The sequence below is a fragment of the Macrobrachium rosenbergii genome, chromosome 47 (genome assembly GCF_040412425.1).
Source record: "Macrobrachium rosenbergii isolate ZJJX-2024 chromosome 47, ASM4041242v1, whole genome shotgun sequence".
NCBI classification, from domain to species: Eukaryota; Metazoa; Arthropoda; class Malacostraca; order Decapoda; family Palaemonidae; genus Macrobrachium; species Macrobrachium rosenbergii.
The window spans coordinates 23,150,624-23,175,623 of NC_089787.1; the positions used below are offsets into that span (position 1 = coordinate 23,150,624).

At 40.6% G+C, this 25,000-nt stretch overlaps 1 protein-coding gene across 2 annotated transcripts in view; it reads right to left on the bottom strand.

The window, feature by feature from the left end:
• Positions 1 to 1,854: 1,854 nt before the first annotated feature.
• The window catches only part of LOC136830639 (zinc finger CCCH domain-containing protein 13-like), a 245,317-nt gene continuing 222,171 nt past the window's right edge, over positions 1,855 to 25,000 (bottom strand). Inside the window, exons 4-7 of one of the 2 annotated variants that reach the window (XM_067090220.1) lie at positions 10,347 to 13,772; positions 9,094 to 9,306; positions 6,198 to 6,431; positions 1,855 to 5,646 (exon numbers count right to left, since the gene is read on the bottom strand). In XM_067090220.1, coding sequence (XP_066946321.1) covers positions 4,759 to 5,646; positions 6,198 to 6,431; positions 9,094 to 9,306; positions 10,347 to 13,574 — 4,563 coding nt within the window. In that variant the 5' untranslated portion in view covers positions 13,575 to 13,772 and the 3' untranslated portion in view covers positions 1,855 to 4,758. The remainder of the gene's footprint in view (positions 5,647 to 6,197; positions 6,432 to 9,093; positions 9,307 to 10,346; positions 13,773 to 25,000) is intronic. The other variant, XM_067090221.1, reaches the window with a different exon arrangement.

A 25,000-nucleotide genomic window follows, 5' to 3' on the forward strand; every position in this document is an offset into this window, starting at 1 on the left:
TAGCCGAGAACGATACCAACCCGTCCGATGCCATGCCCCTAGGTTAGGTTAGCTTAGATTAGTGCAGTTTTTATGCTAGAGTGTTGGGGGGCGAGGGACCCGTTTTTTATGCAAGTACCAGGGCCTGAAAGGATGATGCTTAGGCCCTACAGAGGGCATCCCACCAAGTACTTGTTCATTGGAGAGGAGAGGTGTTGGTGAGTGTTCACAGTTAATTTCATTGTTTTTTTATTGAATAGTTTGGATGTTATTGATGGCAACATATAGAGATGCTTTTTTTCTGCCACTGCAATGCAGTCGGGGCAATATCAGTGTGTGTGTGTAGGCCTATGTGTGTTTATAGGGGAAAAATTATAATGATACTAACAATAAAATTATTAATTTTACAGTAACATGTGATTAGGTTACATATTTAGATATTTTTTAAATGCAGAGGCAGGTAAATTGACACCCTGGTGTATTTAGCCCATTCGCTATAAAGCAATAACCTAAAAAAGTGAGTGCCCTCTTTCTTAAAAGATGGAAGATTGCCTGATTCTGAAAAAAATAAAGTCGGAGTGCTGATTCTCACAGAGTAGTGCAGAAAGTGGTGGACTGTTGGGTGTTATGAGGCTTTCCTTAAACTCGGTGGAGTTGTGTCTGCAATAGTACGTGTAGAAAAGGCTACAGAAGGAGTTCCCGGCAGTAAAAATGTAATCTGGTCCTGGTCTGATAGAAACAGTAAAGTAGGAAGGGAAAATTGGATCTCATTTTTGAAGGACACAACAGCCCTGCCTCTGGAATGATGGAGGGTGAAAACGATAGCTGGAAGAGGCCTCCTGTTACATTCGTTTTCCTTTCTCTGGCCATTCTCACAATTGCCTATCAGAAGTGTAACCACGCTCAGTGAGTGGTGGGTAATCATTTAGCTGTAAAGGAGAGAAACCAATGTGCAAAATAAGTTGGCGGGGCAGACTGGCAGGACATTCCCATGACCTTTTCTTGTTCCTTGTTCTTTTTGAGTGAATTGACCTGAATTGGTCAATGAATTCCAGTCTTCTGGAAGTGATTCCTTGTCAGGTTACTTTCTAAAGCTTTCTGCATCTCTTCAATACTGTATGATCTCTTAATCCTCTGGAAGTTTCACCTGAAAGTGCAATTTTTCACTTAGGACGCATTAGGATAGACTGTTTAAAAGGAGTTCACCAAAGCTTTTAGAAAACTCTGTTCCAAATGGGAATGAATTTACATTATTTCGTCCTGGGTAATTGGTTTGTAATGTTATATCCTGAGATTTTGTCTCTGTTAACCTAAAATGGCAATACAAGACCAAGACAATTTTCCTTGAAGGACAAAAATAAATTATTTTTCCGCGTGGCTTCGTTCATAAGTGTTGTCTTCAGAGCAGTTTTCCCCAGTTTTATAGATAATGGAAATGTTGAGACAATAAAAAATTTAACAAGAATACAGTGACAAGAGCATGTAATGTACAAAGCATTTCATGTAGTTTACTTTGAGCTTCAGAAGTTGACTTCAGAGCTGCTCTTCTCTCGTCTGCATTTTTTTTCCATTTTTGACACTTGTGGACCTTATCTGGTGAAAGCTTTACCTAGGCAGTAATTTTCATTGTAGCTTGGTCCACAAGAGTAGGCAAACTTTGAGAATAATGATAATAATTTATCTTCCACAAAACTGAATAGGAATTTCATAACTGAAGAAATAACCCACTCTAGAAGTGTACCAGAGTCACTCAAGTAGGTTGCATAAACAGGTAGTGTAAGGCCCAGATTAAGGTTACCACCATTCCGAAAGTTTTAGAGAATTTATCGGATATCCTAATTTTTGTAGTAGGTTACGAATAGAATACACATCAAGTTTAAAGTTAAAAGGTATTTATTATGATTATTTACAGTGTACATGGCATTTGGCATTGAAACAGCTATGACTGAGACCTTAGTGTGTTACGCTGACACTACAAAAAAATGGAGCATACATATACAAGTCAACTTTTACAGTGTATAAAGAGTCAGTCACAAGATAACTGAAAAAAAATTTTTATTTAAAGATTAGTATACAAAAACAAAAGAACTGTCCAAGTGGAGTTAAGATTCACCGGTATACAATCTGTACCAGAACAACAATATTTCAGAAAGCACCTTGGATGCGGTACTGGTATCCAGTAGTCACTGTTAGTGTACCATTTGAAAGATGTCCATCCACAACTGGGAATAACCCTAGAATGTGTAAAGACCTCCACTAATGCATTTATACCTGTGCAGGTATGCCTGCTCAGTTGGCCTGTGGAGGTAAAACTGAACGTTAGTGGGTTCAGTTTTACCCGCACTGACTGACTGTGCAGGCAAAACTGCGCAGGTATAACTGAGCGTCAGTGGCGGCCTTAAGATGGTGACTAAACCTCATCGTTACGGAAGCTGTCTTGACTCGCTTACATGTTACAACACAGAGGAATGAAACACAGGGTACAACCCTGTGCTGAAGCCCTTGTAAACAAGGGCTGTCTTATCATCTTTTAATGAATATAGTATTTATATAATGTATAATAGGAAGGCAACATCACAATCAGTAATATAACATCTTTTGATTATATCTTCAGCTGAAATCTATACATTTTTTGTTGGCAGAGACTGATGGATAAGTACGAGAGTCTAAGAGAGATGTTTCCGATGTCTGTCAACCTAAAATTTAAAGTTACGATCGTCCTTAAATGCATGCCGAGACCTCACAATCTCTAGGAGTAGAAAACGAGGTACAATCCTATACAGTTTTTCGAGGCGTTGAGTATTTGGCTTTTAGAGCAATCAAAAGTCACATCAGATTGAATATACTACAACCTTATGCCAGAATTACAAACCTCGACACATTCTGGAAACAGATCTACTCTTACAGTCTCATGTCATATCATCAGATGCTCCGGCCAAGTATGGCAACACTCACATATACTATATGCATATATATATATATTTTATAGAAATATGACAAAATATTCACATAAGAGGTAAAAGTAAGTTTGTGTATGCGTTAGATGAGTTATCGCAGAAATAGTACATCTATTACAAATAAACGATTGAGTGTATAAACAGCCAAGCCAAAAAAAGTTCAGTTAGAGTCATATTTTTGTGTCAAATAGAAGCAGATAGCTGTCTTCTTGTAACTTCTCACCTTCTTACCAATGTGCAGCAGTTTGTATTTTAAAGTCTGCTGATCATTGAAACTGCAGGTGGTCATAACCAGCGTAAAATAACTGTTAAGGACAAAAGCTAGTACAAAATAACCATGGCTCTAGGAGCTCACCCCGGGGTCTGACATCTTTGAAGCAACTTGGGACAAATACAGAATCGAGACTTACATTCCATGTTTTTAAATCCCTCTTATGATGAACTCAGAAAAGGCTTATCTTAAGCTATACAAAGTTTTACAATGCTATGCCAGTTGAGCTCAACTTGAGGCATCAGTAAAGCACAGATAGACGTGATCACAGTTTGCTCACCACTTGGCATATGGAAATGTTGACGTGCGGAATGTAAACGTATGGAATGCATGTTAGGCTGAATGGTACTTCAGCCTGCATAAACCTCTTAGGTTTGGTTTTATTAGTAAAACTTTCCTTCATTCAGTTATTTCTCTACTGTGCCCTTTATCTGATCAGTGTGAATAACTCACTCATATAAGTTTTTCATAATAAATGTCTTTCACTCTAAATAGGCAGTTTCATGCCTTTATGAATTTGAGCATACTTATACCGTCACAAGAAGAAATTATTTATTTTTTGTCATGACAAGATTGTTAAGTATTTAATCTCACATAAGAAACTTTGGTTTAAATTCACTGTATTTGTAGTTGTCTCTTTACTGGTAGACATCAACATCTATACCATCAGTAGAAAATTAAGACATGCAAAAGTCTTGCCAGGCATTGCCAATTTTCAAATTGCAATACATCATGTAATCACTGGAATAATTCACTTGTATCTGTCAAAGATAACGTACGAATTTGCATTTGATGGCACAGGTTTAGCCCACATGAACTAGAAATTCACTTGAGTACATAGGTCATTCAAGACGAGGACGAAAACACTAAAAAATACAAGTGGAAACGATAAAATAGCCTAAGACAGGACGAAAGATGATGATCTACTTTTTTACTGACATATCACACATGGCACCAACACGCGCTTTGATCGTGGTGTAAAATTGATGAATATACAGTCAGCTTTTCAGCAAACTCCATGACATTCCTCAAGTACAGGAACCTGTGTTGCTAGTCTGTACTTCAGAACAGGGAGGTCACGATCAAGAATTTAGGCATATGCAGAGACTACAACATTCGTGACCTCAGAGCAAATGCAATTTTTTTTTGCCATTTTTTTGGATAATCCTGAAACGTAACTCCGAAAATTACATGACAGGATTGAGTCTAAGTTTGTTAGATGGAACACAAATATTCTACAAAAAAAGCAGCGATGGGGTCTGTACGGTGATTAGTGGGTCAAAGCGACACAGAGCTCTTCTGGTATCAATGCAAGAAGTTATAGTGAGAGAGCAGGTAGATTATAAAGCGAAGAATGTTGAATAAGTTGTCTGATGCACTGAAAAGCAAACTTGTAAGAAAGGGCACCTGGAGTGAGCTGTTGTTCATTTTTCACAATGCACATACTTGAGTCGCGTCTTGGAACATTGCAGATGAGTCTTTTCAAGAACTATGTCTTAGGATTCCTCTAGTATGATGTGGAGCTGTGCTAGATGATGATGTCTCTTGATGTCAGATACCTTTGGCTTCTTTGTTTCTTCTTCGCCTCAACCACCCAGCCAGGCGGGAATCTTTATACATACTCTGTGACCTGTTTACTTTCTTATCGTGGCTGTCATTGGCTTGACGCCTTGGTGGTCTTGGTGGCAGAGCACCTTTGCTGTTGTTAGCTTCCCCTTTGTTATCATGGGCTTCATGGTTCTCATAGTCGACCTCGTACCTCTCCCGATAGTGGCGGGGCTTCCATGGGGCGAGCATTGAAAATGATTTTGAGACCTTTTTCGTCTGGCGGCTCATGGCACGTTCACTTGGAGTTTCGTCTGGTCCACGTCGAACGGGAATGTCAGCTACAGCAGTGGCGTGCAAATAAACAGATCTATTAGAGCCAGTTGACACATGAGAGGCCTTAGATGCACGTGAGGCGTGAGATCCTCCATGGCTATCTACTTCACTCTCACTGCTTTGAAGTGAGCTTCCTGCAGATCCTACAACAGGTGGGGACATTCCTCTTGGTCCTGTAGCAGTCCTTCTACTTTTTCCAGCATTCTTGTGAGCAGACCTCGATGCTCGGTTTGGTAAACTACGATAATCAGGAACTGCATTTACTCCACCACGATTGCTTTCGATATCAGTGTCTCCAAAATAGCGATGTTTGAAGCTTGTGGTGCGGGCAACCCTTTGAGGTGGTGGTGCTCCAGATGAAGCTGACGACTCAGCAGAGTATTTTCGAGCAGTAGTAGTTCTCTGTGTTGTCGAATAACCTCGGCTGTCCCCTTGCCTGGTGTCTTTTCTAGCTCTCAACTCAGCACGATTGAGAGTTGAGCTCTCCCACTGTTGTGAAGGTGGTGGAGAACCTTCGTCAGCCTCCTCCCGCTCTCTGTTAAACCAGACTGGAGGGCCCTGAAAATAAACATTCATTAGTTTTAGCCACAAGAATAAGTCAAGATACAGAATACCTTCAGACCATTGTTATTCCCATTAATTTCAACAAAATTACCCTGGAACAGGTGTTGTTAGTGATGTACCAGATATGTGTATCAAGCTCAAAGATCAACCAGTACCAGCACTATGCAAAGCAATCAGAGCATGCTCTGCCCACACAGTAATAGGTATCTACTCTCAGCTTCTACAGTGTCCTGTGGATGGAGGAGTCATTAGATCTAGTTTCTCGTATGAAACATTGTCTCTTACCTTACGAATCTACACGTAATTCTTAAAAACGAAAAGAGTCTGCGCATCCCCCTTCAGATATGTAAATCCAAGTGATTTCTCAGAGATTTCTCTCGTGTGTATCAGACAGTCAGGTCAGATGGATTTACAACCGAAGGTGTTAGAAGGAAAGCATAGGAAACAGAAGGCAGAAGAAGAAGAAGAAGGGTGTGGGCAAGAAAAGACACGGACGTATGGTACAGGGCTTGGAAGGAAGGAAGGAAGGGCGATGGGGGACTCACTTCACGGTGGATCTTGGAGGCTCTGACGCTGGGTCTGCGTGGCCGGTGGGAGCTGCGTGAGGAGGCCCGGGAAGAGGCTCTCGAGGACACCCTGCTGGGAGACACGGCGGCCTTTCCAGATGCCGGTCCTCCCGCCTGAGAGCCGTGGCTCTGCCCGCGGCCTCCCCCTCGCAGACCCAGAAGCGCCCACGGCCAGGCGCGCTTCTTCTTAGGTGGCTTCTTCTTTGCAGGAGTCTGAAGGAAGTTGGGGGCGGGGGTTAAGAGCCAAGGTTTGGAAGAGAGAGAGGAGGGTTTTGGTGAGAATAAAATCATTTTGGACATCATGCTGTGCCAGTTCTCTCAAGAAATAGGTCCATGTGCACACCTCACCAGAAATAGGCCTATGTGAACTCTTCACCAGAAATAGGCCCATGTGCACTTTTCACCTCCTCATACATTTTTTTTTTCGTATTGAAAGGTTTATCTATAAGAATCTCACACACACAACCAAACTGGGCTTTCTACATGTTCATTCAGCTACCACACTCATGTCCTAATAACCAGAAACTGAGATAATATTTCTACTTGTAAATGCTTTGAAATGGTTAATATTATTATTAAATTGGGGGCTTTCAATTAACAAGGCAAAAATTTACGGGTATTGAAACTCCAGAGATCAATTTTTCTTTGTAAATTCATGAAGGCAATTTGTTTTAGGTAGAAAGAATGAGGGGTCTGAATATATATACTCTATATTTATATATTATATATGCATCTGTATCATATGTATATGTATATATTTGCTGGCTAGTTTTAACATTTTTGGGGGGCGTGTGAAATTTCATGTGTGAAAAAACGTTTAACTCAGAAATAGGTTTCTTGGCACGTCGAGATGTAACAAACTTCTATTCAAAGCAGGCCTATATTTCATCACTACAAATACAGTCGCATTCGCACTCGAGTAGAGCAAATGTACTGATTGTATGTACGATCAGAGATGGTCAGTAATACTTTATAATGTACACATAGTTACAAATTGTTTTTAAGCACTGTTGATATATATTTTATCAAAGAGTCTATTTATTGTATTTAAATGCGCCATTTCTTTTATACCTATTTAGCAATTACAAAAGCATTGCTTCTAATACATTTTACGGCACATTTAAGATAAGAACACTGATCTGGACGCTGGTACAGTATTCAACAATAATTTTTTTACCAAGCACAACAAAAAACGTCAGTTAACAGCCACAGGAGAACATCTTTTCATTTAATTTTTTCCTGGGCTAATCCACTTTTCAAAGTTATAATATCTGATTGGTTATTTGAGACTTTGACTCTTCATGACACCAGATATGACAGGTACATCTCACGTAGTTTTAAAATATCTAGAGGCTAAGGTTTAGGATGGAAGAATCAGGAGGTTTGTTTCATTTTGAATAGTTTAATCTCCTGTTTCTGAGCACATTGAAAGATGTGAGATATATGCCGCATTGATTTTCACTTCTGCAGTGTTGGAAATATTCAGTAATTTGATTTTTATGTTTCTCATTTTTATGATGTATGAATATACTGAAACGACGTGACATTAGAGTTTACGGTAAATGTATTTAACTTTTAAATTCATTTTTTGTTGCAATATTTAGCCATTAACAATCATCTTACAGTATCTGTACCCATCTCTGCGTACAATCACATGCACACAAAATCAAGCAAAACCAACTGAGTCCAATTTACACCCAGATAAAACGACCCAGCAACTAGCCTAGCCTATATCCCCAGGTACAGCAAGACCTCAAGTGGTCCTCCCAAAAAAGAGAGTGGGGAGTGACCTGCTCACATCAAATTCTGAGGCAATCATGACTTCTGAGCCAGCCGATCTAACCAATCACAGACTGTATTTGAAACATGCTGTTAGCAGGAAGTTCATGCGGCCATGCTTATATTTTTCTTCAATGGGGGACAGTGTGGGAAAGATACGAATTGAGGGGTTTATAAAAAAGATATCACAGGGATCTTTTTATCTACAGTCTGTGGTCATGGATAAAGAAGTACACACATAAAAAATTAGTGAAAATAATCTGATCTCATGAATGGGGGACCTGAGGTGATTAAACGATGGCAGTCATATAAATATTCATACATCTTTTTATATGAATGAAGCAAAAGGTGGGTATAGGTTCTGGAAAGAAAAATAGAAGGTGCAGTGAAGAGTACAGTAGAGCTGAACATGGCAGCCCTTGTGTATTATACACTAGTTTCTTATATACAAAACTATCTTAAGTAGACATAGCCTGAATTATATATTAATGGCAAATTATTTGTTAAGGATGATTTGCAATAACTGTGACTAGCTCTGCAGGTGGCTATACAACTTTTTTTTTTATTGGCTGTAACTTATCTCTAGATGGTATTAAGATCTTTCATTCTAAGAAGTTACAAGATTTGAAATCTCAGATGACATAGAGAATATCCTATATTTTTTAACAGACTTAAGATTATATATGTAATAAAGCTCTTCCTCCCTTCTAAGATCTATAAAGTCGGATTAATTTGACTTATTTCACAACTACAAATGATACTCTTAGATCGTAAAAGCTGTACTAAAATTAACTGGACCCCTCTGAAAAATAACATAAAATTTTTTTTTGAAAAAAAAAAAAATGATAATTCGACTGGGATTAACTCAGCTTTTAATCTTGGTTACATAATTTTGAATTCAGAAGAACAGATCACAAACAGTAGGGTCTTCACTCATTGCTAATGAGAATAAAGTGAAGACATATTTTATTTTTTATACAGAAATAATAGATTACAATAATTGCTATCAGTCGTGCTTATAGAGGGAAATATGATCACGCTACAGCTAAACGAATCTGAAGTATTTCACTTAGAAGAAAGCGACAGCTATACAAACCTTCTCTTTGGCCTTCTCTCCGCTGGGAGAGCTGGCAGGAGGAGGATGCGTGGGCGCGGGGCCTTTCTTGTTACTTCGAACTGGGGAAGGCTGGGCGGTCGTCTTAGATTTGGGCGGGACGGCCTTGGGGGGACTTGATGATCTGCCATCACTTCTCAGGACCGAGAAGAACTTCTTCCTTTGCCTCATGATCTTCTGCTGCTTCTCGTCCTCCTGAAAGTTAACATCTATTTAGAAAGGGTGGTTGAGATGACCTTCAGGTTCCTGTCGTCTTCAGACAACAGTAGATCTCTCAGGATTACCTTCAGATAGCAACATGCTCAAATGGGGTGGCATTTTAAAATTTTAAATCTGATCTGGACGATTCTCGTCCACCTGACAACAGTGAAGAGTATTCAGCAAGAGTAGGTGAGGTGATGCTCTTGTTCCTATGATCTCAAGACAGTAAGAGATCATTGGCAAAAATGATCTTTCCAGGGTAGTTTCAAAGGAGAGGATATTTTAAATATGGTCTGGACGATTTAGAAGGAAAGTAAGTTGTCAGACTGAGAAACAGCTATCCCCTAGTATCTAATCATGTAACTATTAATGCTGTGACTGCAGCATTTACAGGTGAGGGAATTAATAGCACAGTATTTATTGCTTTAGCGATAGAACTTCCTTAGCCCTTATGTATTTATGTGGGCCTCATAGTGTTTGTATTTATAAATACTCTTTGTTATTGAATGAGGGACAATCAATCATACAACCACAAGCATTAAAAGTAAAACATATAGTTATTCAACACTTTCAAATTATTTCCTTGTGTTCGTTTTCAAATTCAAGTGTACTCTGGCTAGAAACTTATATAGCCCAATACTCCATAATCTACAAATTATTACAATATTTTTTAAGGCTTCAGAGCGAAAGTGTGAATTTCAGCAGTTGAATTTGAGTTTAAGAATGTCATAATGAGTCATTTAACTATTATTTTTGTAGGGAAGTTATTCAGAATCACCCTTTTTGAGATTAATTTTGAAACTTAAAGCGACAAAGAAGAGTGAATTAAAAGGGCTTAAGTGTTTCCCACATAAATATTAATATTATTATTCTTCTAAGCTGTTGTATTTTGTCTCTTATTAGTTAAAGAAACCTGCTATTCACTTGAGGTTAAATTTAAAAAATTTATGGTAACTGTTTATGGGTGCTGTTCTTGAAAGAGTTAACTGAATGACCTAAAACAAATCATGAGTATTTCAACTCTCTATAGTTACCTCAGTCACTGGTATCTCAGGGGATGGTGAGTTTTCTTCTTCAGGAGGATCGTACAGGGGCCCACTGCGGTACTTGTCGCTCAGGCTACGCCCTGGCCTCCCGTCGGGAGACCCTCTCTCATCATTGTCGCTGTAATCCCTGTCGACGCTTCGCTCGTTGTGTTCGTAGTTCCTTCGTTCGTCTGCGGATTCGTCGTAGGAGACGCGGTCGTCTCGAGACCGGCTGCGCGACTCTCTCGTGCGGTTGTCGCGTGAGTCTCTGGAGTCCTTGGAGTCTCTCCTCTTGTTGTTGTAGCTGTTGAGAGACTCGTGAGACTGCTCGCGACTTGATTTCGAGTCCCTGGTCTCTCTGGAGCCTCGTTTGTTAGGTCGCGGTGTGGTGTCTAGCCTCTCACGGGAAGCCGAGCGCCTCTCTTGCAGGCCGTCCGTGGTGTCTTCGTGCTCTAGCACGTCTGGAAGACCTCGTCGATGGCGGCTGTAGTCATCTCGTTCTCGGCGGTCTGAGTGGTACTCTTCCCTCTGGGTTGTGACTCTCTCATTGTGGTACTCATCCTTTATCTCCTCCTTTCTGTCTCGGCGGTCTTCTCGCTCATCGCGAGGAGAATTCCGCTCCTCTGAGGAGCTGCCACGGAACTCCGTGAAGCGAGCGAGAGGATCGACACTTGGATCATCTTGCGGCCGAGGGTCATAGAAGAACTTGATCTTGATTCTCTTCTTCTTCTTCTCTTTCTTCTCCTCTTTCTGTTTAGCCACCTTGTTCGCGCGCTCCTTTTCTATGTTGTTTTTCTTGTTCTTTTCAAGCGTTGATGGCTCTTTGCGAGTTGGGGTGGATTCTCTGGGCATGTGGTTCTTCTCCCTGGGTGGTTTCTGTGGGCGAGAGAGACTGTCTTTTGAACTGTGTGAGTGGTGCTGTTCAGTGATGGTCTCCGATCGACGTGAATGATGGTTGGAAACCCGGGTGACTGTATTACTCTGAGCCTGATTTGAAACCACTAGCTTCTTGCGTCCTGTGTCCTCCATTATCAAGCTTAAAGCATCCACTTCATCAATAGTGAGTGGTGTCATTTCTTCTGCTTTGTAAGGCATCACACTCGAATCTTTTATTATACGTCCATGTCTGGCTTCCTCCTCTTCTTCCTCTTCCTCTTGCAGTTTTTCTCGCTGCATGACCTGATCACGAATTCTAGCTAATGGATCGAAGGGCTGACGGCGGTGTTCTGCCTCTGAGTCAGATGTGTCAGACAACAGTGGCACCACATTTCTTCGTGGCTGACGAGTTGCTGAAACTCTTGGTGGTGGAGAGGGGGAGCGGTCTGTCCGGCCAAATCCATGGTTCACTTGCCTGACGAGTGAGGCAGATGTAAGGTTGTTGTGAATTGTTGAACCTGAATGATGATTGACAGAATAATCTGAGCGCACATTCTGATGATGGCTAAACTCTTGTTTCTTCATGTGGTGGTGGTTCTGCTGTTGCCTTTGCATTGATTGTTTCTGAACCTGAGATGGAATTTGCCGAGTTGGAGATGGAGCTGGGCTCTTTGATGTTTTACGTGACCTCGATGGGGCTTTTGGGAGTGCATCAGTTTGGACACCCACAGATGACATGTTGATATTGTTATTAGAGAGTTCCTTGTATTCATCAAGCAGATCTTCAGAGCTCAGCATGCGCTGTGGCATTAAATCGTCATGCAGTAAGCGCCTAAGATTATCCTCTGGAACTTGATAGCTTTCGTAGGCATCATCATCCTCATCTTGATAATTATTCTTTGGTGATGTATCACGGTAAGGGCTATGATCATCATAGTCCTGGTATGGAGGGCGATGATCACTATCAGTAATAATGATCTTAGCAGAATATTCTCTTTCCTGACGGGTGTTGCGATAATTTCTATCCATTTCTCTCCGGCCGTTAGTTTGGGCACGGCCGTCTCTCTTGCTCACTTGAGCATATACAGGCAAATCCCTTGCAGGAGATTCTCTGGGTGGTGAAGGACGAGGTAGGTCCCTTGGTGGGGACAGTCGACGCACAGCCTGTACTGATGCCAGGGGAGCAGTTCCTGTGTAACTGAAAGGCTGATTATTATTGTGGCTGCGGTAACGATCAGGCTCCAGAGTTCCTCTGTGGCCAGGTTCCATCTCTGTGCCCATGTCCATCATGTGCGTACCTCTTCTCACCCCTTCGGCTTCTGCATTAAACTTTTTAATGATGTTGCCAACCTTGGGCCTGTATGGCTCGTGGTGTGTCATCTCAGCGGTATCGGTATCAGAAAGAGCTACGCTAGGAAGGTGGCCAACTGACTTGAATCCCTGGAGACGCCTGCTAGAGAGTTGATTTCCCTCTGTGAGGTTATCTACAGACTTGTATCCTGCTTTGCTGTTTCCAAAGCTAATCACTGTGTCTGGTTCATCACCATCATACAGGTTATCAACACTTTTGTAACCCACACCAGGTTCTTGTTTGTATTTGTAGTCGTTGGTGTCCCTGTTGTCGTAATACACGGTATTGAGATCGGGCACTGACTTGTGACCTGCCAGATGATGAGCCCGACGGGAAAGAGGGGGTGTGTCCAGATCGGTGTCAGGTAGGTGGTCAACTGACCTGTGTCGGTGATGAGCTAGGGGACCGCCGTTCGGTATCGGGGAGGGAGACTGTACCCTGTTGACGTCGCCTTTCACCTTCCTGTTGATGGGATTGGCTGTGCGGGACGTGGGCAGAGTTCTGGGACGGCCGCGCGGCTCCCCGTTCAGCACATTGGTGTTCTTGTTGTTGCGGACGTTGTTGTTGAACACGACGTTGTTGTAGTTGTGGTGGCTGGTGTTCTTGTTGTTGTTCTTCTTGGAGGGCCTGTCGAGGGAGCGCGTGTTGAACGCCAGGGAGTTGGGGGCGGAGTCGCAGTTGATGTGGTCCAGGAGCTTGACGATCTCCTGCGCCTGTTTCTCGAGCTCCTGGGAGGAGAGGTTAACCGGTTCCCTGTACACCTCGGAGCACTTGGCCCATTCGTCCGGAGGAGGTGTTGCCGCCGCCCGGATCAGGTTGTTCTTGGAGGAGCTGGAGGACGACGAAGACTGCTGGGTCTTCTGACCTCTGGGGATGTGCTTGACCCCGACGTCCTTGTTGAAGGACACCCGCTTGTCGGAGCGCTCAGACTTCAGGGACTCCGTGCGGGCGACGCGGGCGTGGCTGCGGGGTTCGGGCGCGCCAGAGGGAGGTGGCCGCACCATGGGCATCGTGGACCTTCGCCGGCGCCTTCATTCAAGCCTTCGTTTGCTCCTCCCACGCTCGGACGTCCATCTTCAGGAGGAGGAGGAGGAGGAGGAGGAGTTGGAGAGGAGGAAATGGATCTCGCCCTCAGGACTCTGAAGGAGGAGAGGAAATAGGTCTCACACTCTGGCCTTTCTGGTCAGCTGGCAAGGGCTCGGTCACACCTGGAAGAGATAAAGGTTATAAATATCTTTGTTTACTTACTTATAAATCAAAATTTATGAAAACAGTGAAAAGCAGTTTAATATTCAATAACAAATAACTTTGTTTACTTCATTATTAAGTGAAAATTTATGAAAACAGTGGAAAGCATTTTAATATTCAATAACAAATAACTTTGTTTACTTAATTATAAATCAAAATTTATGAATCAGTGAAAAGCAGTTTAGTATTCACTAAAAAACCTCTTTGCTTGCATAATTATTCAATCTAAACTTAAGAAAACTAAGTGAAAAGCAGTTTGATATTCAGTAACAAATATCTTTGTTTACTTAATTATTAGATCGAAATTTATGCAAAAAAGTGGAAAACAGTTTAGTACTCAATAACAAACATCTTTGTTTACTTCATTATTAAATCAAAACTTTCTAAAAATAACTGTGAACCAGTTTACTATTGAATAACAAAAGTATGCGGCTCAGTTACTTGATACGACTTTCATGAAGCATAAAAATAATGATGACAGCTTTCTTTGGAAGCTCCCAGGATTTTACAAAACCTCAACTGAATAATTAGTCATAAAATACATGGAAAATAATAAAAGAACAAGGTGGAAAATGATCAACAGTGACCATGTATGCTAGAATGTTGAAAAACACCAGCAAACAAATAACGAGAGAGGTGAAAGAACGAGGTAATTAATAAACAAAGGAAGAGAGAAATATCTAAAAGTGAAACCTATCATGAGAGTGACCTTGTAAGAATCACATTGCAAGGTTTGAAAAATAATAATGTCTACGAAGACAGATGATCTCATGAAGTTCGTCTTAAAAATAGATAGAAAGATTTATCAACTTTTATTTTAACATAATAAATTCACGAATCAGAAATTATGATTAAAAACTATTTGTTACTGTAGGATATTTTTCTTATGAGTTTTTATAATTTGTCTGTTGTTATTTTTGTGTTTTTATGTAGTCTTTTTTCGTGAAGATGTTTATATTTATGTGTAGAGATGAATTAATTTAGTTATTTCTTTGTTCATTTGCTTATTTATGTTTTTAATTGTTATTTATATTCCTGTTTTTGTTTGTCAAATTATATATATATATATATATATATATATATATATTATTTGCATCTATCTATCTATCTATCTATCTATCTATCTATCTATCTATCTATCTACCTATCTATCTATCTATAAAAACAACATCCACGAAGGAAAGAGAAACAATGGATTTTGTCTTTATATATTCATCACGTTCCATATTTTCGTGATTCAGTTATACATGCATACGTACATATATACATACATACATATATATATATATATGTGTGTGTGTGTGTATACGTACGTATATATAATATCCATCCACGCCCGTGGAAAGAAGTCATAGCTAACCGGCCTCTTATATCTCTACATACAAACACTATAAAAACAACCTCCTCCCTCCATTTAGGGCAAGAAACGGAATTCCTCGGACAACGGGAGATCGTCTGATAGGGAAGCGGGTTACAGGTTAACACAAACCTCATTTTGTAAGGGAAGATATTAATGATTCCCCGGTACAAATGAGCGAACGCCATGAGGTATAGACATGGTCGCTCCGAGGTGCGTTCATGAGTACGAGTCTAGGTCGGTTCGTTCAGTAGGTGTGAACGGAGACGGTTTTGTTCGGGGGGAAAGACAGTTGGAAGGTTCGCTCATAAGGTAGGCCCCTTGACGTTTCGTTCATTAGGTGTGAATGGGGAAGGGTTTCGTTCATTAGGTATGAACGGGGAACGGTTCGTTCATTAGGTGTTAATCGAGACGGTTTCGTTCATTAAGTATGAATGGAGACGGTTTCGTTCATTAGGTTTGAATGGAGAAGGTTTCGTTTTTAGGTATGAATGGGGAAGGGTTCGTTCATTAGGTATTAATGGAGACGGTTTCGTTTATTAGGTGTAAATAGAGAAGGGTTCGTTCATGAGGTATGAATGGAGAAAGTTTCGTTCATGAGGTATGAATGGAGGTTTCGTTAGTAAGGAAGGGCAATGGAAGGGTTCGTTCATAAGGAAAGGCAATAGGAAGGTTCGTTCATGTGGTGCGAAAGGGAAAGCGTTCGTTCGTGAGGAAAGACAGTTGAAGAGTTCGTTCATAAGGTAGGCCTATGACATTGTTGGATAAATTTTTAAAGAGCGAATAATATTTGGATTCGTTCATGAGGGAAGGCAAAGGAAAGGTTCGTTCATATGGCTTTCGATGGATTCATTCATAAAGAGTTAAAAGACAATGAAGAAGTTCGTTCACGATGCATGAACATTGTTGGGTTCGTTCAAAAGGATTTGGAAGATTTCGTTCGTGACTAAAGTCAGGTGGACGATGTGTTCAAGAGACCTGAATATGGCTTCGTTCTTTAAGTAAAATGACGTGGAAATTTTATGTTCGTATTGAAACCACTCGTGTAATGGGTAAAGCAATGCAGGTGTTCGATCACAGTTAAATGACTACTGAATAGGTCTACAATAACATGTACAGGACAGCGCCCACTGGCATGTCCACTAGTCAGCAACCGTCCCACTCCATCGAGGGCAACTACGCCCATTGTGGGCGCTGCCCCGAAACGCCACCCTCGGAGCTTTCTATCACTTTTCTCTTTTCGTTAATGTGCTGGGGCATTAACGTTCCAGGTGCCCATTATTGGTGCCCCTAATCTCTCTCTCTCTCTCTCTCTCTCGAAAATCTACACGTGAATCGAAACTCGAACACACTCAGCACCATTCCTACAGGGACTATAGGCCTAGCTACAGAGCAATAGGCTAATTATTCGGTTATAAAGCGCCCTATAAAACATGGCTTTGGGCCTAATCACCTGCCCTTAGCTGGACCACCCTGAATGCTACTTTTAAAAACTCCCATTTTCATCATATCGGAAGAGAAGAAGGGGTTATAACGAACTGATATAGCGCGATCGTACAGCGTAAAACGAAAAGATATATGAACATCATTCACGTGATGTTTTTGGTTCAAGTTTGGTGCTTGAAGTGCAAGCATTTGCTTGGAAAGCCAATTAGAATTAGTCCCATAGTCTTTGGAAGTTAAGTTTTGTTTTGGAAATCTAATGAGAAGTAGTCCAATATTCAGTAGAAATGAAGTTTGAACATCATTTTGTTGATGTCTTTCATTTGTGGGCATCATTTTATTGATGTCTTTCATTTGTGGACATCATTTTATTGATGTCTTTCATTTGTGGACATCATTTCATTGATGTCTTTCATTTGTGGTCTAATTTCATTATAATGAATTTGTCTCATGTCCAAATTTCTTAAGAGTAATGGCGTTTAAAATCTTTGTTAAGAAATTTGAATTATAGTCTACTTCATCGAAAATTAGCTTGACTCGTTACCTAGTTCCAAAATTTGATTAAGTGCCAAATCCATGAAGTTATTTTGAAAATACAAAATAAACTGCATATAAGAAACTTGGTTGGTTCAGCCGTCTGGTCGCTTAAACATAAAACAGTCAGCAAGCAAATCGACAGATAAACAGCCACTGGTAAACACACGAAGGTTCGCCCTTGTCAAAACGATTTCCCTGAAGGACCCCAGAAGTATTACCACAAATTGAGAGAGCAAGAGGATATGCAAACAAAGAAGTTGGCGAAAAGAACAGCATTTTCAAGGCTTGAAAAAGCAGTAAATAAACAAAGCGCTCGCGAGAACGCAAGAGAACGGATCAAGCAAAAGCAAAATAAGAGCCTCAGGTAGCCCAGACCCGGTATTTTTGCCGTAGATTGTTTTAAAATGGAATGGTTGCAGCTCACGACTCGGCCATGTTCGAGGTTCTTAAGTGGCTGGCGAAGTGGTGCTCTTGGTAACTCTGTGGCCGATCATTAGACGCATTTATTTTAGGCGACAGTGACTGCGTATTAGGCGTCTTCATTCTCCTAATTCCTTTTTTTTTTTTTTTAACTTATTGACCTTTGTTGCGATAACATTTAGGCCACGAAGCTATGAAAAACAGTTACATGAATATCAAGATATATCTCTAGACCTACGGCCAATGCAGTAGTGTTCAGCAGTCAAACCTTCCTTTCGTCAACTTATTGCTATGTATATATCACCTTTTTTGAGTTAACATTAAGGCCACGAAGCTAGGAAAAATAGATGCATGAATATGAAAATATATCTCTAGACCTACAGCCAATGCAATGGTGTTTGGCAGTCAAACCTTCCTTTCGTTAAATTTTTCCTTGTGCGCAAACATTTCTTCAGCTATCTCTGCCCTTTGAGTCTCGTTTAAGGCTTGTGGTTGCTTGCCCCATCGGCCTCCGTGAAGAGGAACACTTCAGTACTCCTAAATACTCGCCTAGAATCAAAATACTCACTCGAGCGCGGCAGAAATGCTCACAAGATGAGATAGGTAGATGAGAATGGACGGTGAATTCAATATAACTCAGTATATATACCTAAAGCTTTGAATACATGCAATTATTCGAAAGACCTTCCATGGAACAAAGAGTTAAGACCGAAGTCTAGTTTTACCGGAAGCAGAAGCAGAAGAAGAAGAAGAAGTAGCTTATTTCCCATGTTATTGTAACTCTGCATCGGCGAACCGGTAGACCGATTGCCTCAACAAACGCAAACATTCTCGAAAGCTTAGTTTAAAAATCGCTCTGCAAGACGAATAATAATAGAGGCGCCAAGGCGGAAGACGCCCTTGGGTTATCAAGACTACAACAATTTCTCCCGACGCGGAACTAATTCCGTGAAATGCGTTCAGTTATTTAACAGAGGGAAGAGATTAGAAGCATTTTGCTAACCGCTGCGTTCTATTTGAAGGCGTCCCAAGGGCGGTTTCAAATTGCCACCTTGGCGGGAAAGTTTTGGCGCGCAACAATGCTTCTCTCGTCTCTGGCGGGCATCACCTCTCCTCCGTTGTTTATCTCTCCTTGACGCGTTGTTTGCCTTGTTTTCCCTCGGGATCTGACATTGGCGGCGACGTGGCCGTGACTGACAGTACTACAGCGGAGTAAAAAAAGAAACGTGGTACAAAAAATAGAGTCAGAGGTTGAGATACCACTCTAATAAATCATGCGCGTTAACCCGCGGGTCGGCGAGTTCAATGTCGGCCAATCCAGGTCTTTCTCACAATTAGTAGGTTCCTAAGATCTTCCCGAAAATTGATGCTCCTTTGCCAAGGACGACCGAGATTCTCATGGTGAATTGCGGATTAGTGGGGCTTCTATACTTTGTAGGTTAATGATTTACAAACACACACACACACACACACACACACACACACACACTCTCATTTGTAGACTCACGTACACCCACACCCGCGCGCGCGCGTTAGACTCATTGTGTGTCTTGGCACCGAGAGGAGGCGCCCCTCGGAGTCACGGCCTTTTCTACTCCGCTGGTGAAAGTACCTGACGACGCCTGGTCACGGATGTTGCTGTAGAGAGAGAGAGAGAGAGAGAGAGAGAGAGAGATGTTTGTCACTGGACTGTTTGCGTACAGTTGCCTATATTGAGAGCCATGTTTAGTAGAGTAATAATTGAGAGAGTAGAATGTCTGTCATTCGACTGTGTTTGTTTGTAGTTGCCTATATTAAGAGTTAAAGCCATGTTTACAAGAGTAATAATTGAGAGAGAGAGAGAGAGAGAGAGAGAGAGAGAGAGAGAGAGAGAGAGAGAGAGAGAATGTTTGCCGCTGCACTTGTTGTATGGCTGGCTAAGTTGTATGTTAATGTCATGTTTACCAGAGTAATAAAAGGGGAGAGAGAGAGAGAGAGAGAGAGAGAGAGAGAGAGAGAGAGCAAGTAAAACCTTCAATATAGCTCGGGTCCTTTTTGTAAAATATTCCCTATCTGACCCTATTTATTGTATATTTCAATTTTTTTTAGCATTTTCTCTGCCTGAGTCGATGTTTCTCTGTTTCACTTCAAAATCCTATCACTCTCTCATCTAATCTTATCCATTTGATTATATATCATCCTCAACACATTTGTTCTTCCCTATCATTCATTCTTCATTGTTTTTCGTTATCATTTCTATTCATATTCTTATCACCCAAACAATCAGCTTTTCTTGAACCTTTCAATCCTCTCATTCTCGCTCTGATATGATAATGTCCAAGATAACCCACTTTTTAATACAAGTGACACGAGGTCTCTTAGAATTAGTCCGAGGTCACGTGATCCTGAGGTCACGACTGACCTATCCAGACCCCGTTTAAAAAAAGAAATTATTAAGCGGTCACCGTTGCAACATGAATGCAACGTACTAGGTCTGTTTTGCAATTGCATGTGTGAATAATTTTTAGGGAGAATGCGAACCAGAGGAGGTAGGATAATCATGATATATGTGTATATATATATATATATATATATATATATATATATATATATATATATATATATATATGTATGTATATATATATATATATATATATATATATATATATATATATATATATATATATATATATAGAGAGAGAGAGAGAGAGAGAGAGAGAGAGAGAGAGAGATTGTGGTTGTTTAAACAAAGAGACATATTTTTAGAACATGATGCAAGAAACAGCAGCACTTAGGGAGAGAGAGAGAGAGAGAGAGAGAGAGAGAGAGAGAGAGAGTAACTGTATAACTGTATAATGGCAACAATATTAACTGTATAAATGTATAATAGTGCCATCAGTAACTGCACATAGTCCCACATAGGAAGCACTAACTGTACATAGGCCTACATAGGAAGTACAAGCTGACACCAACCACTTAGCATCATAAAATAACATTCTCTCGATAGACGATCATTATGGAGATTGAAAGACGAATAAAAACTGATTGTCTGACGTAGGGTCAAACGCAGGTCAAGCTGTGCCCGCGTGTTTAACGACTTCGACCCGTAACGGATGTTTATATAACCGCTGTGTGCAGCTTCCGATAGGTCACAGATATTCGTTGTATAATGGCGCGAATGTAAATTTCACTATATGGCGGGATGTGGCAACTGCTAGAATGTAAACATTACAAATAATGGTAGAAATAAGAATGTTATTTCCCCACATATCGATTAGAGGGCTCTGCAACTATATTCATTTATAGTTCCTACACATTATGGCTGTAAGTGGAAACTGCTACGGCTGAGAATGTGTTGTAAACATTACTAATAAAAGTGGGAATAAGAATAATATTCCTCATATCGATTAGAGATGTCTGGCAACTATACATATTTATAGTTTCCACATCATTTAGCGATGTTTATCTACATTCCGTCTTGCGTTAAATAGCAATATGTGGCAACTGTAGCGTGAGTAAATCAGCTGATCTTGTAAGTAATCCATGAATGGCTTGTCCATATAGTGATACTTATTCAAAACAGATCAAAGATTTAGGAAACAAAAGTACTAAGCTTGGAAGAGAGGAGCTTTCAATAGCAACCACAGAGATCTCTGCAGGGCCTGGGTATGGCATTGTTGGCGTACCCCAAGGTGGTTTAGTACCCCCCCACCCCTCACTATCAATAACAGTACCGCACTGTCTGCCGATCGTGAAAGCACTGTATCGTCAACTGCCGTAGGTTAACTCAGGTTTTACCGAGATCGTAAATGTACTCACATCTTTATATATATATATATATATATATATATATATATATATATATATATATATATATATATATATATATATATATTTTCTGAAAGGCAAGGGTTCGATTGGGCAGCGCCCTTGCCTGGGTTCGATCCTGATGTGAGTCAGAAATTTATTTCTGTTCCATACGTGATTGTGTTGGTTATTTCTATATAGGATATATATATATATATATATATATATATATATATATATATATATATATATATATATATATATATATATATATATATATATATATATGAATATATATATATACTGAATACGTATATATAAATATGTAAATATGTACTGTACATGTATATTTATGAGTGTTTGTGTGTATCTTTTACAGAATCATCGAAAGCATAATATATAAACTTTTCTTGGTACCTTTTTAAGAAGATTTGAAATAAAGACTGAATTGCCACTAACATGTGTATACTACAAAAACGAACACCAGCGTTGAATTAGCACATGTATATATGTCAGCACGTATGTATGTATGCATGTATGTACAGTATGTACGTATGCATGAATGTATACTCATACTTTTTGTCCACACAGCAGGGCGCTCCCATTAAGCTTCGTGCTGCGTGGCGATACCTGTACAAGGGTAAACACAAAAACATTGGGTATTCTGTCACGAAGGACCGTAACTTCAAGCACGCACGCATGCAAAGAGGTTTTTGCATTCACGTGGAGAGAGAGAGAGAGAGAGAGAGAGAGAGAGAGAGAGACAAATGGGAAATATGAGAAAGAAAGGAGGGGGTGTTTTGGAGAAAACGACAGAGAGAGAGAGAGAGAGAGAGAGAGAGAGAGAGAGAGAGAGAGAGAGAGAGAGTATTGATAGCGAGTAAAAAAGGACTAAAGGTGGGTCAGTGACAGATATGAGAGAGAGAGAGAGAGAGAGAGAGAGAGAGAAGAAGATAGAAGGATATTTGCGAGAGAATGCGAAGGAAAATAAAGAGTAATAATGGAATAAAGGAGGGTAACGATAGGAGAGAGAGAGAGAGAGAGAGAGAGAGAGAGAGAGAGAGAGAGAGAGAGAGAGAGAGAGAGAAACGCATGCACATGCGAATTATACGTACATTTAGATAAAGAATAAAATGGCAAAAAATAAAGAGCTAATCGATAAAAAGCAATAAAGTACTAAAGGAAGATAACGGTCCAAGTGAGAGAGAGAGAGAGAGAGAGAGAGACAGGAAACAAGCAATTATGGTGATAACTTTATTCCGTCGATTGGCAGAGGGCGTTGTTTTAGAAGTCAGCAGGAAATTGACCCGTTTTGACCTACTTATCAAACCGCCAAACTTCCGAAAGGTGATTGTGAACATTTGTAATGGTGACTGAAAACACGAGAAAGTGAATGAAAACATATTGTGAAGTCATTATAGACATGTGTTTGCGTGTACAGTGAACTGAAATCATCGTAGGGTAGATCAAATCAAGTGTGACGTTGATTGCTTATAATGCCAGGGAGATTTACAACCTCATGCGGTGCACTGTAGACATTACTTAGGATTCATTGCAGCGTGCCTTCCTTAGGCCCCTAGCTGCTATAACCCCTTTCGTTCCTTTTACTGTACCTCCTTTTATTTTCTCTTTCTTCCATCTTACTTTCCACCCTCTCCAAACTGCTTTGAGGTTTTCCTCCTGTTACACCTTTCAAACCTTTTCCTGTCAATTTCCGTGTCAGCGCTGAATTACTTCATAGATCCCAGCGCTTGGCCTTTGACCTAAATACTATATATTCTCCCGATGTAAAGCGTGGAGGGGATGTTTTGAAAACATTTCGAGATGTTTGCACTCCTGTGAAGATGTTTGCAAACATTCAGTAATGATTTCTTTTTTTGCTATAGGATGACATCAGATATTTGAAGGCATTGATACTATACTACATTATACTACATTTTAGGATATGTTTTTTGGATGATCATTTGGCTATAAATATTGGCAATTTTTTTTTAAATGGGATGAGAGAGAGAGAGAGAGAGAGAGAGAGAGAGAGAGAGAGAGAGAGAGAGAGAGAGAGCGTCGTTTGAATTGTACAAATTTAGCTTTACTGTTCCTCAATCGACATCTTTTACCCAATCCTCCACTCTCTCTCTCTCGTCGAGAGAGAGAGAGAGAGAGAGAGAGAGAGAGAGAGAGAGAGAGAGAGAGAGAGAGAGAGAACGTCGTTTGAATTGTGCAAATTTAGTTTTACTGTTTCTCAATCGACATCTTTTACCCAATCCTCACTTCTCTCTCTCCTCGTCGAGAGAGAGAGAGAGAGAGAGAGAGAGAGAGAGAGAGAGCATTGTTTTAATTGTACAAATTTAGTGTTACCCTTTCACAACAAACATATTTACTGTTTCACGCCCAGCATCTTTAACCAAACCCTCCAGTCTCTCTCTCTCTCTCTCTCTCTCTCTCTCTCTCTCTCTCTCTCTCTCTCTCTCTCTCTCTCCCGTCTGTCAGTCTGTCTACTTAATCGGGCATAAATAACGGGCATCGATGCCGCACAGTTATACCCGGCGCAATATTCCCGTCCCTGTCATGAAACGCTTAAAGGCTTCCTTTCCCATATTTATTTATGTTTTTCCTCAGCTCCGTGTCTCTCCTCCTCTCGCCCGTAAGGTAAATCACAGCTATTACCAACTGTATATTCATTTTTTACCCACCATTTTTGTTGCATCTCGTTGCTGCTACCACTCGCTGCGTGCTTGATTGCAGTTCAATTCCTTGCGAGGTGTGGGTTGACGTTTCTTCAATAAGGAGACGAGAAGAAGGTTATGTAAACAAGAAGATTTATAAAACGCCGCTTCAGGCTCGAACGCCCTGTGATTCAGAGGCATTATCTTTCAGGATGACGTAAAACGATAAACAAAACAACTCGTAAGGGATTAATGCGATTTGTTTTTAAGATTAGAGATTGTACGCGTACGAAGCTTTGACGTGCGCGAGAGCAAGAGCGCGAAATCCGTGTTGCATAATAGTGGGCAGGCTTAGTACAATTCCAATCGCACTCAAATAGCTGGCTAAGAACCTGTAAGGGAGTAATGTACATTATTTTTTTTTAATTACAGATTTCACGCGTACGAAGTTTTGGCGTGCGCGTGAGCAAGAGCGCGGTACATGAGTTACATAATTGTGGCAGGCTTAGTACACCTACATCCGCACTGAAATAACTGGTTAGGAGTTAATCATCAATATGACAATTAGCTAAAAATCCGGTTTTTTAAAACGACAAAATTCAACTTTATTAAACTCAATATTCATCAACCTGAAGATGAGACGTGACGAAATCACGATCGAACAAACGGAAACAAACAGAAACAAACTCATTGCATAGCAAAACGAAAACACAATCAATCAACAAAAACAGCAAATATTTTGTGCGAACCAAAACAGGTTGAATTTCGAAAGCTCATTCTCCTAGTTAGGCGGAACGAGCGTACAGGTACAAAGAATACAGAATACAAGAGTGAAAGGCATGTTTAGCGTGGGCAAACGGACGTGTAAAGAGAAAAAAAAAGTGTCTAAGAGCATGTGGGCATCAGGGCACTTGATGCCCCCGACTTAACGAGTGGGCGGTGGTAGCTGCTAAAGGATCACTTTCTACTGCAGCGTCCAGAT